At 37.6% G+C, this 15,704-nt stretch overlaps 1 protein-coding gene and 1 non-coding gene across 2 annotated transcripts in view; both read right to left on the bottom strand.

Annotated features, from left to right (window-relative positions):
* Positions 1-4,542: 4,542 nt before the first annotated feature.
* On the bottom strand, positions 4,543-4,706 carry LOC116095476. The gene has a single exon (XR_004120608.1). It is a non-coding gene; the product is annotated as a U1 spliceosomal RNA (small nuclear RNA).
* Positions 4,707-9,087: 4,381 nt separating this feature from the next.
* Positions 9,088-15,704, bottom strand: part of Xk (X-linked Kx blood group) — a 41,999-nt gene continuing 35,382 nt past the window's right edge. The window contains exon 3 of the mRNA XM_031339617.1: positions 9,088-13,308. Coding sequence (XP_031195477.1) covers positions 12,479-13,308 — 830 coding nt within the window. The 3' untranslated portion in view covers positions 9,088-12,478. The remainder of the gene's footprint in view (positions 13,309-15,704) is intronic.

The following is a 15,704-nucleotide window of genomic DNA, read 5'->3' as shown; positions in this document are numbered from 1 at the left end:
GGGAGAAAGAACATTAAATCTAGGCTTTAGGCTTGAAATCCAGGCATATCCCAGTGATACTTTTCTAGGAAAAGTCCCACGATGGCCTGTTTTGTTAGGTTAGTACCTGAAAACTAAGCCATTGTAACTGTGTATGGCAGGAAGTAGAGACTCCGCTAATTATCATCACTCCAACCTCAGTCTGGAGAGTGGGGAGCAGAATTTCACCAGCTGAGGAACAAAGTAGGGAATCTAGGTCAAGGATTTGTCTGAGAGTCCAGTAGGAGGATCAGTGTGAGACCAAGATTTAAGTAAAAATTGAAGGTTGTGTAGATATAGTCCAAAGCTCAGACATAGCTTGGAAGCCAATGATCACATGGAAATCTGCGTACGTGTAGGACAGACCTGAATTTCAATTGCATCAGTTCTACCCGTAAAGTAGGCTTGGGAACACCTGTCCTACCCTGAGAAAGTCCCAGCCCCTCTGGCTGGTACATAGGTGTGACTGAGCTTAGCTTTTGTGGCCAGGGTACTTTCTCCACCACTCTCCCCCAACTTCAGCTAGTACAGCTATTTGTCAGAGCAGTCCTTATATATAAGAATCTTGAACTGCCCCAGGACTAATCCCAGGACCATCCTGTACATCAAGTGGGACTGATTTGTGATTTGGCCTGCATCACTGCTATCTGTGATGATTTTGCAGCTTCTCAAAACTCATGAGATACACACAACCCAGCTTACCATAAGCCAAGATGACCAATATTCTACTTTCACCAACAATATACCAAGCTTAAGCAACATAGTATTAGTGCAAGACTCTACTCACAGATGAGTAGCATAGAGTAATAAAGCATGTAAGTCTTTGCTCTGGACCCTGTTTAGCTGCTGAAGCCACACATGGACAGGTCTTCTAGCCCCAATAAACAGTTCTGCCTCTGGTGCAGTTACTGTAAGGGAAGGCATGCAGCCTCAATCTATTGGATTTCACATTCCAGCACTTGTAGCTCTTTCAAACTGTCCTGGGTTATGGGGCTAAGGAGCTGGCAACCCTTTGGGCATAGTTCTTGTTCCTCACCCAATGTTGTACCAGTCTTCTTGGGCAGTCTTCAGAAAGTGACACAGCTTATGGCGCTGATGGATGCAGGAGCTTGTGGCTGGACCACTGACAATAATTCTTAAAAGTCTAGCCACAAGCTAGTAACTATAAACAAGGCCCCCAGGACATCTGCTAGAGACAATTCTCTCTAGGTACTCTGCTGTTTCTTTTTTAATGAAAATTTATGGAAAAGCTCAACTTTGCCTACAATACTGAAGCAATGACAACACACCATTGATAGACTTCTGACAGCTCTGTACCTTGTTACTATATAGTGCTAGGATTAAGCAAGTGACTAAGATTACTTATAATTTCTTAAAAGACAGGCATAGACAATACCTGATTCTTCAGTGCCAGATGATGTTATATGCCAACAAGCATCACCAGCATTCAGAAACCATGACATATCACACCAGAAACTGACCAGGCAGTAAGCAGTGTAATAGTAACCTCAGAGGGCTTAAAACATTTGTTTTAAGGAATTTAAGGAATTCTTTTAACTCAATAAGCTTGAAGAAAACAGAGAAATGTGTCATTATAACAAGGAGTCAAATAGAAATTATTAAGATGAAAAATACATTTAGGAAAACTTTAAATGTGATATGGGCTTTAAATAAAATAGACAAAAAGAGTAAGTGGGCTAGAATATAAAGTACTTGAAAATATAGTTTGAGAAGAAAAACAGAGAAACAATGCTTACTGGTACTTTGGGGGGGACGATATTAAAGAAGCAAATATGTGTGATACTGGAGTTTTCCCAAAAAGAACCTGAGAATGCCAAAGGATTAAAAAGCCTATCTATGGATTAGAATAATCAGTACTGTTTAAAGGTCCCTACTTCCAAAACCAATTATAAATTGAACACATTTTCTATAAAAAAAATACAGTGGCTTTCTTCACAGATGTAGGAAAAATAGAAAACTTATATTAAACCATAATAACTCACAATTGCCAAAGATATTTTGAGCAATAAGAACAAAGGAGGAGATGCTATGTTACCATACTATGCAATGTTACTTCGAAAGTTACTATAATGTTATAGTCGTCAAATCAGTATTGGATAGAAATAAACACACATACACACAAGCACACACACACACAGCACACTGGGAAAGAACAGAAAGCCTAGAAGTAAACTCACACATCTATCACCAAATGACTTCTGAACAAAAGTGTCCAAAAAATATACTGTGAAGAAGAAACAACCCCTTTAACAAATGGTGCTAGAAAAACTGCACAGCCACATGCAAATGCATGTTTAAGATCTTAATATAAGACATGACTTAATCAAACTACTAGAATAAAGCACAATGGAAATGCTTCAGTATATTGAAATGGGCAAGATTTGGGGGATATGATCTCTCTGAAATATATACAATAAAAACAAAAATATACAAGTAGGATTAGATCAACTTATAAAAGCTTTAGTACAGTGAAGGAAACATTCAACACAATGCAAAAATAACCTACAGAATGAGACCACATTGCAATTGACTATATTTGAAAACATTCTGATATCTAAAATATCTAGGATAAGAGATTCTAAAGCCAGCAATTAGACAAACCAATATACATAGACAATTATAGATATATTTAATTATTCATAATTATTTAGGATAATGACTTTTACATGCCATGGGCTATCAGATAAAAATCCCTGGGCTAGATGTGTATCATTTCTCTTCCAGTTGTTGGTCAGAGGAATTCCATAGTCTCTCAAAACAATGCTGGCTATTGCCAATACTCTTGGGTACCAAACACAACTTGAAGGTAAGATGCTATTGCTGAAGATACCACATACTTGAGCCATAAGACAGAGAATTTAAGCTGGTACAATAACCTGGATGTTTCATCATTACTGAATAGCTTTCACAGTGCTTCTAGGTATTATGCAGGCAGCCTTGGAAAAAAAGTCATCCACAGTCTTATCCAGTTGTGAATCCTCAAAATTACAATAACAACTAGCCTGGAAAAATCTTCCCATAGGTGTAATAGTAGCATAAATGTTATAGAGGTAACTAAAATCATATTCCGGTTGGATTTAAGACATACTCCATATGATTCAACTCATGTTCAGTATTGTAAATCTATCTAGTCAAGAACCTTCAGCTAAAGAAGAGGTCATAGACCCTAGGCAGGGAACCTATTACCATTATTTTGATAAATGGCATCAAACTGTATGTGGTATCTTCAACATGCATCCTTATACCCATATATTAGTACACCTCTCAACTATTTTTAGAGATTTGTTTTTTGCAGTAGATGGTGACAATTAACACAGAGATACACAATGGATCAGTGTTGAGAATAAGGAAGTGTGGAGTGTTAAGCTCTACATGGGATCATTGCAAAAGCAACAGCATTAAGGTCGTAAGAGCCAGAAATCATGGAGGAGTGCTGCAAAAGTGTTGATTAACAATAACAGGGCTTTGCATAGGGACTGAAAGTTGCTGTGACTGCAAGCACAGGGCCTGTAGATGATCAAGATAGTCAACATTGTAGCTTGGATGAGGAAAGTGGTAGTGGTTATGAGACAGGCACTGGTGGGGGAGGGAATGGGAAATACATTTGATCAAAATACCTTACGATTATGTATTAAATTATCACCCCCAAATAAAAAACAATTTAAAAGAGAAATAAATACAGGTTTTCATGACATTATTCACCAGACTACATGTTTGAAGCAGCTCTGTCTACTTCAACACAGAACACAAAAGGGAACCAATTTAAGCAATGCTAAATGTCCTAGTAGTCACAAGAAACAGTGACTTGGAAGAGGTAAAATGTAGTTTTACTAAATGAGGTAAATTTAATTTTACTTCTCTCTTCTTTAGGCCAGTAAATTCCCAATTATTTGACTTCATTATGTCATCCGATGTAAAGGTAATATTTCCATTACTTTGTTTTGTTACTGAGGTTTTAAGACATTCATGTTTAATTTACACATTTCAAGTTGAAGTATACACATTTCATATACTTAGTAATCATAAGTGGTTACTGGCTGCCACAACTGTCAGTACTGGTGTATACATAGGAGCATTCATTAATATTAGATGCTGAATATGAGTGCTATCTAAAGACATGACATTCTAGCATATAATTAATTTCCCTTTGGAAATGTGTAGATAATATCAGGGCCTTAATAATATTTGTTTTATCCTATATTTCCAGGCAGCTCTGCCAGGGTACAAACAGCCCTGCATACCTGAATAGAAACCTTGCTTATCTTTTTCCTTCAGAATCAGTTCTCCAAAGAAAGGTGAAAATGAATTCAGTGTGAAAGGTAGAAACTGTGATATAAAGAAATTCTAAGGTGTTCTAAAACCTAGGAAATGAGGTCAACATTCAGGCCAAGGAATTGGGAATTTGCTTGCAAAGTAACCCCTGGTAGGTGAAGCTCACCACACTGCAATACACTCCCTAGGCCCTTTCTCTTCTTAGTACTTTTCTTTTAAAAATACATTTAGTTGGAGAGAGAGCTTGAACAGTCTTCCACTAGCAGAAATTATGCAGTTGACTTTCCCACATTTGGGGGCACCACAGGGGTCAGTACAACTGGAGTGAAATGACTAAGCTTCACCCTAGGGAAACCAACTTCATGATCATGGCATCATTTCTGCAATGCCTGGATCCTAGCCCTACTTCAATAAAGAAAAGTTCAGAGTCGAGATCAGATTTGAAATCCAGGATTAGGCAACATTAAGTCTTTTACAGGTGAAAGATTTGCCCTCGGGTAGAAGTGGCTAAACTTTTTTTCCCACTAATCTTGTAAGTTCATGTATTGACAGAAGAAATACATACATGAAATATTTTTAAGAAATATAAGTGCATGTCTGGCTTCAGTAGGAGAGGATGTACCTAACCCTGTAGAGACATCAGGTTGGGGGGAACGCACGGGGGGCCTACCCTCTCAAGAGGAGAAGGGGTGGGGGTTGGAGGGACAGACTCTATGGGGGCCAGGGGGAGGACAGCAATTGGGATGTGATAAAATAAAATAATAAAAAACATTAAAAAATAAAATATAATCATAAGTTGAAAAACTATATATGTGCAGGTCATACAGCCTGCTTTTAAACACAGAAACTTTCTAAACTATGGGAGAGAATCCTTCCACATGCATCAAACCACCTAACCAGAGATCCACTTGAAGGTTGGAGAAACAATAAAACTTTTGCTTCTCCTCTGCAATCATCTTTTGTCCTTGAGACCACTGAAGGGAGAAATTGATGGGTTAGGTGGGTACTGAATTCTTTTGGGGCCTGTGAGCTCATACAGCCAGCTGTCTAAGCAAACTGTGTTTGTCCACAATGGGGGCTTTTCGCAGACAGGAGAAACTGTCTCACAGAACAGTAGTCCTGTAGTTTCCACACCGTGCCTTCCCGTTCACTTGACATGATAGTGGTTCCATTTTCAGGTTTTAATTCTTGTTTGTGGTGTATACTGGGAGGACTATGATGACTACTTTGACCACAGTGAGAGTTTTCATTCGTTTTCTCCTGTCACTCACAACAGCATCCCCATTGGCTTGAAAATAACTGTACAAATGTGTGTTAGATACTTCCACTTAATAGAGAGGATGGCAATTCTGCCACTCCATTTAAGGAAGTCCTTTTGGTAGAGACAGTAACAGCAGGGTGCCCTTCTCTGTGCTGTGTGGTAGTAGTGGGGGATGGTCTTGAAACATTGCTCTGAAATACAAAATTTCCATCCCGTTTTGTTTCTTGAGTTCTAACACTTCTAAAACTGACTCATTAACTGTAGACTAGAGGTAATTAAGATCAGAAGCAAACTGATAAGAAATTAAGCCAGTATGCATAATGCAGAAATGTAAAGAGGATAGTATTACCAGGATTCTAGGAAGTAGGCTAATCAGGTTTCAATCAGAAACTCATCACTGGAAGAGAAAATTAATTCAGGATGGGAGGCAGGCAGGGAGGACAAAGCACACACAGAATCTTCAAATCTGTCTCTATAAATCTTTCCTCTTTGGAGGGCAACAAAGCCTGAAATTCTTTCCCTGTACAAGTCGTTGACACACTACAGCCATTAAGGAAAGGTTTCTTCTCATTATCTGCTGTAGAGATGCTGCTGTGTGCAGTTATAAATGCTTTGAAGAGGTTCTTTGGTCTGAACTCTGCTCAAACCACCACTGCTGAAAACCTAATAATTTACAGAGAAAATACGATGGGGCATTTCCTGCAGTTGGGTCCAGCCTTTTAACATTATAAAACAACACTGTCTTCTACAAAGTTCATGCTTCAGAGTCATTCAATTGATTTTAAAAGATTGCAATAAACCTACATCATAATACTTTAAGTAAGTTTATGATTCTGTGTTGGGTCTCCTGTACTAGTATCTTTGCTGTATGTGATGACCAGGTGCACACACCTACAGTCTAGAGCATGGTTCTGCAGAAAGCTCACCATCTTGGCACTATCAGGGACTTCATTTGCCAGGGCTTATTGTGTACCTGGAAAGAAGGGGCTAAGGGTTTCTGGATTATATACCAAGATTCACTGCTAAAAAGTATCTTTTCCTGAAAAAGAAAACCTGCTGAGAATGTTATTCGTTTAATGACAATGTATAATTGGCATGCTTTTTCAGTTGTAAAGACATTCATAAAATAAGTATGTTCCTTAAATTATTGTTTCATATGCAAAGTAATTTCTGGTGTTCTATTGCACAGTAGGTGGCCACAGGTAGTGACACTGTACTGTATTTTTAAAATACCTAGAAGAATGATTATGAATACTTTCATCGTAGGGAAATGACAAATGTTTGAAGAGACAGATCTAGTTACTTCTCATCTGCACATTGTACAATGGATACATATATTAAAATATCATATACTTCCCCATAAGAATATATAATATTTTGGCTCACTATGTAACCTTGCCTCCTGAGTGCTTAGATCAGTGACATGTGCCAACACACTCAGAAGGCTGTATAATTTTTGTTACTTAGAAAAACACCTCCTGTAAGAGGGACATGAAGAAATATTGTTGGAAGAATATCTACAATAGCTTACTGCCCTCACCTTGTTCCAAACATTTAAACAAAACTGTATTTTTATTGAAAATAATTTTGTTTTCATACAATATATTCTGATCACAGATTCTCCTTCCCCAACTGCCTCCCAGATCCTCCTATCTCCCCACCCTCCCAACTCAATCCCCTTTCTTTCTCTCTCTTTAGAAAAAAAGGATAGAATAAAAAAATACAAGATATACATACACACATGTGCATATGCACAGAACCTATAAAAACACAAAATTGGGAGCCATAGTACACAAGCAAAAGACTGATAAGACAAAAACAAAATGCCCAAACTAAGAAATATAAGACAAAAGTCCACAAAAATATCATTGAGTTTGTTTTGGTCATCTACAGAGGGTGTCATTTACATAGGTGGGGAGTTATTGAGAGAGATGTAGGCAATCCTCTCTCAACCTGCTACATCTGGAAGGCACTATCCAGCAGGGATGAGGGCTTCTCCTAACTTGCATATATGGAGTCTTGATTCAGTCTTTTACAACACAATATAAATATATATATATACATATACTCTACTCTCCCCCCACCCCATGCCACAAGCAAAGTTGCCAGTTGGGATGGAACAGTGGAATACTCAGTTCAGGATCGAGGTATAAAGTGTCAACAAGCCCAGCTGGGAAGATCTTTTGCAAGGGGTGCAGTTGAAATTCCCTAAGATGACAAGTTCTTGGCTTGAAGGACAGTCAGTCATCATAGTCCCTAAAATTAAAAAAAAGAAAGAAAGAAAAAGAAAAAATAGAACTACCATATGATCCTTCTCGGAGAACAACCAAAATAAATAAAATCAAGAAGTTTAAGAGACAACTGTGCTTCCATGTTCATTACAATAGCCATCCCAACATCACAAGAGGAAAAGGATCCAAGTGAATAAAGAAAACAGTATATACATATGATATTAACTTCCAGAAGAAGGAAGCTGCTATTCCTGTCAACAAACATAAATTTGAAGGACATTGTATTAATCAAAATAAGCCAGACACAGAAGAACAAATATTTTGTGGCTGTACTAAAATGAAGTATCTAAAATAATCAAATTCATAACGACAGATGATAGTAGTTGCCAATGGCTAGAGGGTAAGCCATTGTTACTAGATGCATATGAAAGCTCAACTTTATACCATATAAGTTCTAGAGATCTGCTACGTAACATAGTACATCAAAATTGCTAAAAGTAGTGTGAACTTTAAGAGGGTGGTTCTTTTGTCCTTTTCTTCCAAAAAAGAAAAAAAACAACAAAAATGAAAAATTTTGAGGTGTAGCACCTTGTTTGTGGTGATAATATCATGGGTGTATGCAAATGGCCAAACTCGGTAAACTGTACACATTCAACATGTGTGTTTTTGTGTGGCAATTATACTTCAATAAAGCGATTTTAATATAAAGATATCCTTTAGTTACACCTTTGCAAACTGAAAGGACACTTTTAGAAACAAATTATTAAACAAACCACATCTAGTCCATAGTCTCCAATAACCCCTTTCAATGAGTGAAATTTTTCCAGTCACAGAAGGAATTCATTTTGCAGTATGTTTACGTTCACACTAAGCCAAAATCTGTCATCCTTGTATTTTATATTCATGTTATCTAGAATGAATATCTATCTATCTATCTATCTATCTATCTATCTATCTATCTATCTATCTATATCACATCTGTCTTTGTGTAATATACAACACCTGAGATAACTTAGCAGAATCTCAGTAGCAGTATCCAGCAGCAAGGCTTCAATCAATAGAGCAAATTCTTACAAGACAGCAGTGTTTTCATGGGCAGCTGTTGTACTGAAAGCCTAAATCTTTGCATTCTTGAACTTCTCATCCTATTTCAGGGATTTCCATTTTACATTTTAAAAAATACATAATCACAACAAACCATTTTCAAATTTATCTTTCAAATGGGCCTTAAATTTTAAAAAAAAGAAATCATTGGAGGATTATACAAAAAATAAAGTACAAGAGAAAATTTAAAAAATTAATTTATTATATGAAGACACATAAACATTTGAGTCAATGACTCTGAGAAGCAGTCCACAAAAGTACCCACAATTCACTGGCTGAGATGCACTGGCATATAGAACCATGCTAATGCCAAGGAAATGCTGCATTTTTCAAGACAATTAATACTAAGCTTATTTTCCCATTTACAAAATTGTACAGATTACATTCACATTTAATTAATGCTTCAAATCAGCCATTTACGTTGTAATGTACAATTATCAAAAGATGCTGTTACATTCTTTATAAAGGATAATATCAAGACAATAAACTTATTTGCTTTCAGAAGCACTTTGTGAGATCCACTGGTTTTTTTTTTTTTTTTTTCTCATCAAGCACTAAGGGCTTAGGGGCTATTTTTAATGTTTTTATTTTGTAAGTGTGTGAGTCTGTGTACGCGCATACATGCACCATAGTTTGCTTTTAGAAATCAGACAGCTGTGGGAACTGTTTCTTTCCTTAGACCATGTAGGTGCCGAGGATGGAAGTTGGGTTGTTGGGTTTGGTGGCACGAACCTTTCCCCACTGAGCCATTGTGTATGCCCTGAGTACTAAAGTTTGTAATCAACTGATGGTAAGAGAAGGCAACTGCAGAGAAGCCCAAAGACCTGTACATTCACTAAAGACTGATGTGTATGAAACTACTTATGTCATTTCAGCCAGGAAAACAACAGAACAAAACCACAAACAATAACCACCTTATGGACTTGAATAATATAATAACTCTTTGTGGTACTTTGAAATATTTTTGTATCTATTACTTAATGGAATCTTTCCAACAAGTTTGTGAGGTAAGTTGGAATAGTGTGTCATGTTAATTTGGTATGTTAGGAAATGGAGGCATAGAATAATTAAGTAAGCTTACGGGACTGCACAGGGAAAATGCCTACTTACCAAGAGACTGAAATAGTATCTAATTAGCTAAAAATAAAAAATAAAAACACCTGTCTTTATAAAGCGTGACCTGGGCCTTTGGTGTCTGATAGTTTATCACGGCTAGTTTGCTTTGAGGTCATTCAAGATGCTTGCCAACTGACTAAGGTAAAAGGGCTTACAATATATTTGAAAATTAAGAGTTTAAAAGTATTTTTAGGTCCTGCTTCTAAACCAAGGCTGGAAAAATACAAGTATCCTTACCCTTGTCTAATTCTGAACCTGCCTAGGAAGTGTCAAAGTGACGCTAGTCTCACTCTCAAAGCATGACCTGAAATTGGAAATGGGTACCACTTCTACCCTTAGTCACTGGAAAGCTTCAAGAAAAGGATGTCCTTCACATTAAAGACTGAAAACACCTGCTGCCTGTAAACATAAGGAAATGATTTGACAGAGAAAAACAGTTTGGGATGACCGAGGGATGCTCTTCCTACCCTCTGAATCATCGTGGACTTCTTAAACTAGGAAATAACCAAAACAGGAGTGCTTTAGAATCTTAAGCTTTTTTTCCCTGTACTTGTTATATATTTTCAACAGTTTTGTACCTCTGAGCAAGAAAAATACAAAGAAGTATCTGTCATATAAAGTATCACTTTGATAATGTATACTATTAAAAACAGGAAAAGTGATACAGGGGTCAACAGAAAACAGAGACAAACATCAATTTGACTTTTATATGTTAAAAGTAGTCAAAAAGGATGTACTGCCTATGCATTATCATATAGGTAAACCACAAATCCTGGTAAAACAGAAGAATTACAAATGAGGAAAAATATTTCAGGAAGGAAAACAGATGCTCTGTGGTTCAGAACTTTACTGAAGCATGTGCATACAAAATGGTAAAAACATTAACAGTGCAAATGACACATCAAAGAATCCTTACTATTTTATGAATCCTCTAGTATAGTAAAATAGTTACCAAACTGAATGTTCATTTGTTTATGAAATTACTCATCAATTTGATACCAAGAGAGTTTTTAAAAAGCAATTATGAGGACTGTGATGACCAGATAAATGTGTTTTATGTATTAAGGTGGTCAGAAAAGTAAATATGTATTCTATTCCATAGAATCACAAATAGAGGTACCTTTGAAAATGCATTAAATTTTGTTACAATTCTCATGTTAAGTTGGTGTGGATTTCATGATCACTTGTTTGTAGACATTTCATTATCCACATTTAGTAGTAGAAATCATAGCGCTGCTTGCTGGCATTTCTGTCAGACTACTGATAATATTCTATTCAACCTTTTTAAATTAAAATAAATAGTGCCAAATCAGAGAGAAATTATTCATTAGATGAAATGGTGTGGAGGGGAAAACTGAAGACCTCATTAAAATTAACTGCTATCATGTCAAAATGGATTTCATGAGGAACAAAAACTTCTGATCATTTCATTACTTTCTATAACTTAGAAAGTTTCTAAGGTCAACATTTCTAAGGGTGGTAGTGAGGAAAACACTTCTTCTTAAAATTGTGGAAGATAAAGTGTCCTGTGTAGTTGCATCGGGGAAGACATTTCTATAGGGCTTTGTAGAAACAACAGCAAATGCACTGAGGTTAAAAACTTTCCGACACTCCAGGAAGGGGGAGATGGGGATGAAAACTATTAGTTTTATTTTCTTCCTTGTTAAAATATTAATCTTAGAAAATTCTACTGGAAAATTTTCAGAATTATAGGACAAGACTGAGTTATGAGGATAATTAAGCCTACTTTCTAACCAATTCACATCTTTAAACATTTAGATATTTGTATGAGCTTCTGTTATTTTGATGTTCTAACAATTGTCCCAATCCATCCTGATCCCTACTTTCCTCAACATGTGGAATGAAACATGGCTTTCCTAAGTAACTGTACCAATGGATCCTAGAGAATAAAGTCTCCAAATCTAGGCCCTTGAAACAAAATGCACATTGCATGCTAGAGTGGTTACAGTTGGTTATATACAAAAAGTCTTACTGAGGTGAAAATGGAACATACTGATAAAACAAACTTAAATAGCTCTCCTGTAAGCTACAATTGGAACAATGTTGTAAAATCCCTAGTAACCTATTCCAGCTATCATGGAGACTCTTGTATAAAGCTGTATTCAGTAGTAGTAAAGCATCAGGCTATTGAGACAACAGGCTAGGAACTAGAAAACAAGTATGTCTCTTCATTATACCTGATGAGTATGACTAGCTCAACTAAAACTTAAGGGATACTGTGTCAATCAATGAAATGGCTAGTAAGGCTGCAAGAACATAACAGAGTCAAATGTGAAACAAACTGTGGGGTAGTAGGCTTCCCTAGTGCTCCCAAAATTGCATCAAATCTATATAAAAGGTAGCAGCTCACAGGGAACTGACAGTTAACTTCCTGCCTTAGTCCCTGTGCAGGGCTCATAATGTGTCTGAAGTCTGTAAGAAGCCTCAGGTTCCATTAAGCAGAGCACAGATCAACAGCAGTCCAAATCTCAGTCTTGGGAGTCATTTTACTGGTAGAAGGCATTACATATTCCTCTGTGCATGCCTTTAAGTCTGTGTCTATCCTTCCTACTGGCTCTGTGGATTTTCTCCTCAGGGCAGACCAACAGGAACACCTGAGAATTGACCTAAAGCTTTCAGAAACACTGGAGGAGAAAAGCTTTTTGCAAGGGTGGAAAAACTGATAGAACACAAGCATGAAGAGAATGCCAGTGCAGTACCCAACGAGCAGCTGCAAAATCAACAGAGGTGCACACACATACATGTATATGTCAGTTTTAAAGAAATACCACAGGAGCAGGAGGACAGAGTTCTCGATGAATCTTGTCATGTAGTAAATCAGCAGCCGGTACCAGTTCTGGGACTTGCTGATGAGCTCCGGGTTGTCGATTTTCAGCTGGACAGCTGACCAGCAGAACATGTTGATGCCAGCATAGAGTAAAGTGAGGAAACAGAGCACGATGGTGGTACCCACCCTACTTAGGGCCTTCTCTATGTTCTCGGGGAATGGGGAGCCACTGCACCAGAAATGGATCCAGGGGTACAAGAAGAAGCTGAAGAAGTTGACAAGTATGACTGCCACCACCCAGATCTTCAGGACAGAGGTAAAGAGGACCAAGACAATGACCCGAGTGGCAATCTCAAAGCTTCTCCAGAGGAAGATACAGACATAGGCCAGGGGTTTGACTTTGACCTCATATTCATCATACTTGATTTTGATGGCTAAGATGTTGCAGCGTAAGGCACCATAGACAATAGACAGCAGGGACAAGGTCATGATGAAGCCTGAAGAGAGAAGAGAAAGAGCACTGTCAAATCTCACCTCCTCCAGGAAGCCTCTGGCCAATGCTCTGTTATCTCCTACCCACAGGCCTCGGACTCTTCTGTATTACTAATTTCCACCTCTTACACAATTACACAAGACTGCTATACACATATTCCTGGCAGGTAGAAGCACCAGGGGATTGAGAATCATGGAGGAATCCCTTAATAACTCAACTCCAGCCATAGTAAGAGTTTGTTTCCTCACCTGTTTGTAGAATAGCTGCCAGACGTGCTCTATGTTATTTCCCAGTATTCACTTCTAGTCACCTGTGATTTTTGTCTAATAATGACCCCGCTCATTCCCTTCCATTCCTCAGTTTTCTTTCATGTTTGTTACACATTCCTTTCAAACGCATGGCCTCAAATCCTCTCAGGGCCTGCTTCAGAGGCAATGTAGACTGAAACTCACTCCTGATGCCAATCTTGGTCAATGAGAACATGAAGAGTCTTTTACCTACTGTGTTTTATTTTGTTAGCTGGTCTATCAGTTTCTGCAGAATCAAGACTGTGTCTAGCATTTCTTCAGTTTTTCCTTTTCCTTTTTTGTGAGGTTACACATACAAAGCCATCACCAAATTCTAATCCTTGAGATTCTCCCATATTATCTTTCAGCATTTATACTATTTTGTACTTTGGATTGTTATGTATTTTGAGTTCAACTTTACAAATGCTAAAAGCTCTGTGTTTACTCCTATGGAGGATATACAGTTATTCTAGCACCAATTGTTGAAAGCATTGTTTCTAATTGTGGAGTCATTGCTCTCTTTTGTTGAAGATCAAATAATGTTGACTCTAAAGGGATCTATTTCTGGATAATACACTGTGTTCAAGATCTATTAGTCTGTTTTGTCAATCTTATACTACAATCTTAAGTATAGTAGCTCCTCCATGCCTGATCTTAAAATGCAAAATCCATGTATTTTCATACATGTACTAAAACTCTATCTAAATGATACAAAAGGAAGGTAGCAAGATGTCTCCGTAGTTATGGGTGCATAGCACTAATCCTGAAAACCTGAGTTTGATTCCTGGGACCCACAAACTAGAAGGAGAGAACCAACTTTGTTCACATTATCCTTAACCTACATATTACACACCATGATCCACACAAAAACTAATTAAAATAATACAGAAGTAAGTTTTTCCCCTTAAATTCTGAGTCAATGGAAAAACATGTATTTGTTTTTAAGTTTATAAAGACTCACATACCTTCATTTTTCATTTGCCCAAGGGAAGCTCAATTTTACTGAAAGTATAAAGTTTACTCAGTTTTTGAAATTGATTTTAGAAAGCAGTATTATTCATTGTAAAGACTGGCATCTAATAATATATAAAAACCACAAACATCAGAATAGACTAGGAAGTAGCTATACTGAGTTAGTTTTCTTGAGAGGCTGATTCAGTGAATGCTATAATACAGAATATTTGTATGGTAGTTTTTATGTGTGGCTATAGATGCTCACATCCTAAGGATCTTGTATTGAAGCATTTTCTTTCAGTGCTTAAATTTCTTTCCACTACAAAAAAAATACTTCATATGCTAAAATACCTAGTCATGCATAGAAGGACTGTAAATTATTCAATCATACATATATATAATGTTATATTTATGATATCTAACCTGAAATTTATATTGCATTAAACAATATAAGATTCACAACAATTCCAGAACCTACTAATAGTTTTTCTTGTTAAGGCCAACTATTTACACATAATATCCTTTTCTCCATTAAGAGAAACAATTATGCCTATCTCTCTGGGCTGGTGTCCTGAGTGTACCTTGGATGTAAGCTCTGCAGCCAGTCCCACAACACCCAGAGGAAGCTCCACTCCCAGGTGCTCTCACACTCTCAGGATCAGAGGTAAGGAGGACCCAACATCTGTCCCAACACCTGGAGTAGCTGGGACCTATGGGACCAGGCATATAGGAATTCTGCCAGCAGAGTAGCTCGGGTTCCTTCCGGCCTCTGGGGCTGGTGTCCTGAGCAGACCTTGAGCCCAGACTTCACAGCCAGTCCCACAACACACAGTGGAAGCTGCTGCACTCCCAAGTGCTCTAACAAGTCCAGGGTCACAGGATCTCAGAATCACAGGATCACAGAGACAGCCTGACACTGATGAGTTCTGATACAACCAGGATCACAGGAAGGACTGACTCTAGTCGGATTTATCAAGGGCAGGTAGCACTAGAGATAACCAGATTGCAGGGGGCAAGCATAAGAATATAAGCAACACAAACCAAGGTTACTTGGCATCATTAGAACCCAATTCTCCCACCATAGCAAGTCCTAAACACACCATCACACCGGAAATGCAAGATTCAGATCTAAAATCACTTATCATGATGATGATACCAG

Source organism: Mastomys coucha, chromosome X, assembly GCF_008632895.1.
Source record: "Mastomys coucha isolate ucsf_1 chromosome X, UCSF_Mcou_1, whole genome shotgun sequence".
Lineage (NCBI taxonomy): Eukaryota > Metazoa > Chordata > Mammalia > Rodentia > Muridae > Mastomys > Mastomys coucha.
Note: the sequence above shows the minus strand (reverse complement) of the source record. Positions and strands in the feature narration are given on the sequence as shown.